We start from the raw sequence: 2,533 nt of genomic DNA on the forward strand, positions 1-2,533 counted from the left end.
GGATCCCATTACCCCTGAACTAATTAAAAATGATATTTTGACAACCTTAGTGCCTGCATGGCACAACACACTCAAGTGTCCACGTAGGTACTAAGGGTCTAGCTCTCCTTGCTGGTAAAGTATCACAACAATTATCTTCCTATATATATTTGGAGTAGCCCTTTTTCTAATTCCCACAACCAACTTTTGAACTATTTGATTCTAAACATGGGCTACAACCAATTCTCATTTCTTTTCTTTCTTTGTTTATGTCTTCTTTCTCTTTCTTCATCCATACCTCATCATCTGTGCCGCAGAGATGAAAGCATTTCCCTTCTAAAATTCAAGAAAAAGCTTACCGTAAATTCCTCTGTCTCAAGTGATGGTGATGGTTTTTGTGAAACATTCTACAATCAAATGCCTCATCAAAAAACGAGTTCATGGAAAATGAGCAGAGATTGCTGCTCATGGGACGGAGTGACGTGTGATGAGATGATTGGCCATGTTATTGAGCTTAACCTCAGTTGCAGTCAACTTGTTGGGAAGATTGATTCCAATAGCAACCTTTTCCAACTCTCTCATCTCCAAAGGCTTGATCTTTTTTATAATAACTTCCCTGGTTCTCACATCTTCCCTGAATTTGATTCTAGTAGGTTCTCGAGCTTGACGCATCTTAATCTTTTCAAGTCCTCTTTCTCAGGTCAAATTCCTCTTGAAATCTCTCATCTTTCCAAGTTACAGTCTCTTAGTCTCTCCCCATCATCTGAAACTAATCTAAGACTCGCAGCCCGTGATTTTAAATTGCTTTTTCAGAACTTGACCAAATTAACAGCTCTTCAACTCAAGGGCATAAACATCTCTTCCACCATTTCTCTGAATTTCTTTTCTCATTTAACTACACTGCGTTTGTTGTCTCTTTCTAATTGCAACCTTAGAGGTCCAATTCCTAAGTCTCTTTCAAATCTCACCCGCTTAGAGCTTTTGGTCCTTGATGGTAACACCTTGAATGGAACAATGCCATCATGGATGTTCTCCCAGCTTCCATCACTACGTTATTTAATCTTGAGTAACAACCACTTTTCTGGTCAGCTTGAGGATTTCAAGTCCAATTCACTAAGGTGGATTGATTTAAAAAAATAATCAGCTGCAAGGACATCTTCCCAACTCAATTCAAAACCTTGTGAACCTAATAAAACTTGATCTTTCTTTCAATAATTTAGTGGTTACGTGGATGTCAGCCTCTTTTCGGACCTCAAACAGCTTCGGGTTCTTGATCTTTCATACACTAGCATCTCATTGACTAACGAGAACAAAGTTAACGTTACTTGGCTAGAATCTCTTGATAAGTTAGGATTGGCCGCATGTGAAGTGAAAGAATTGGAGTTTCTAAGATCCGCAAAGCAGCTTGGAGATTTGGATCTTTCAAATAATAAGCTTCAAGGACGGATTCCTGTTTGGGCATGGTCTAACTGGATGTTTTCAATGCGAAGTCTTAATTTATCCTACAACAAGCTGACAAGTGTGGATTCACCCTCTTCAAGGTTATGTAGATACCATTGATTTGTGATCCAATTTGCTTCAAGGTTCGCTACCTATTCCACCAAATACCACATGGTTGTTCTTCATATCGCAAAATAATATGAGCGGAGAGATTCCTTCATCTATTTGCAATTTGACTTCTCTGGAGATGCTTGATTTGGGAAGAAACAATTTGCGTGGAGAAATTCCTCAATGTTTGGGAAATATGACTGCTCTCGGGGTTTTGGATATACGACATAACAATCTTTCTGGGAATCTTCCAACAACTTTCATCAGTGGAAGTTCACTGACAAGCCTCAACTTGCATGGCAATAAACTAGAGGGGAAAATTCCACGATCTTTGGCCCATTGCAAAGAGTTGGAGGTTCTTGACTTAGGAGATAATCATCTCATTGGCACGTTCCCCATGTGGTTGGGAACTCTTCCAAAGCTGCAAGTCTTAAGCTTGAGATCCAATGAATTGCATGGTTCCATTAGAACTTCAACAATTGAAAACATGTTTCCTAATCTTCGAATGTTAGATCTCTCTTCGAATGCCTTCACGGGGAACTTACCGAAGAGTCTGTTACAACATTTGAAAGCCATGAGGACAATTGATCCATCAAAGATGGAGCCAAGAGATGGGTATTATCAAGACACGGTAGCTGTCGTAACAAAAGGATTGGAGCTTGAAGTTGTGAGAATCTTGTCTTTGTACACCACTGTCGATCTTTCAAACAACAAATTTGAAGGGCATATTCCAAGTATCGTGGGAGATCTTGTTACACTTCGCGTGCTGAATTTATCTCATAATGGTTTGGAAGGTCATATACCACTATCGCTTGGAAATTTATCTGTAGTTGAACTTTCATATAACCATCTTTCGGGGGAGATACCACAACAACTTGCTTCACTTACATTTCTTTCATTCTTAAATCTCTCCCACAATCATCTCCGAGGATGCATCCCTCAAGAACCTCAATTCGCTACATTTGAGAACTATTCATATGAAGGCAATGATGGACTACGTGGATTC

At 39.4% G+C, this 2,533-nt stretch overlaps 2 protein-coding genes across 2 annotated transcripts; both read left to right on the forward strand.

Annotated features, from left to right (window-relative positions):
* The first annotated feature begins 207 nt into the window (after window positions 1–207).
* On the forward strand, window positions 208–1,539 carry LOC124895095 (receptor-like protein Cf-9). The gene is made up of 2 exons (XM_047405555.1): window positions 208–1,097; window positions 1,200–1,539. The coding sequence occupies exons 1-2, from the start codon at window positions 208–210 to the stop codon at window positions 1,537–1,539; spliced, it is 1,230 nt and encodes a 409-aa protein (XP_047261511.1).
* A 79-nt stretch (window positions 1,540–1,618) lies between these two features.
* LOC124895096 (receptor-like protein Cf-9 homolog) lies at window positions 1,619–2,510 on the forward strand (the record flags this gene model as incomplete). Its single annotated transcript, XM_047405556.1, has 1 exon — window positions 1,619–2,510. A coding segment is annotated over exon 1 (892 nt), but the record flags the coding sequence as incomplete, so codon positions are not given.
* Window positions 2,511–2,533: the final 23 nt, after the last annotated feature.

The sequence above is a fragment of the Capsicum annuum genome, unplaced genomic scaffold (genome assembly GCF_002878395.1).
Source record: "Capsicum annuum cultivar UCD-10X-F1 unplaced genomic scaffold, UCD10Xv1.1 ctg79874, whole genome shotgun sequence".
Taxonomy (NCBI): domain Eukaryota; kingdom Viridiplantae; phylum Streptophyta; class Magnoliopsida; order Solanales; family Solanaceae; genus Capsicum; species Capsicum annuum.

Coding starts and splice junctions, on each gene's coding strand:
- LOC124895095 (XM_047405555.1), top strand. CDS start 208: ATGGGCTACAACCAATTCTCATTTCTTTTCTTTCTTTGTTTATGTCTT. Junction 1,098..1,199: donor TTCAAGTCCAATTCACTAAG/GTGGATTGATTT, acceptor TCAATAATTTAG/TGGTTACGTGGATGTCAGCC.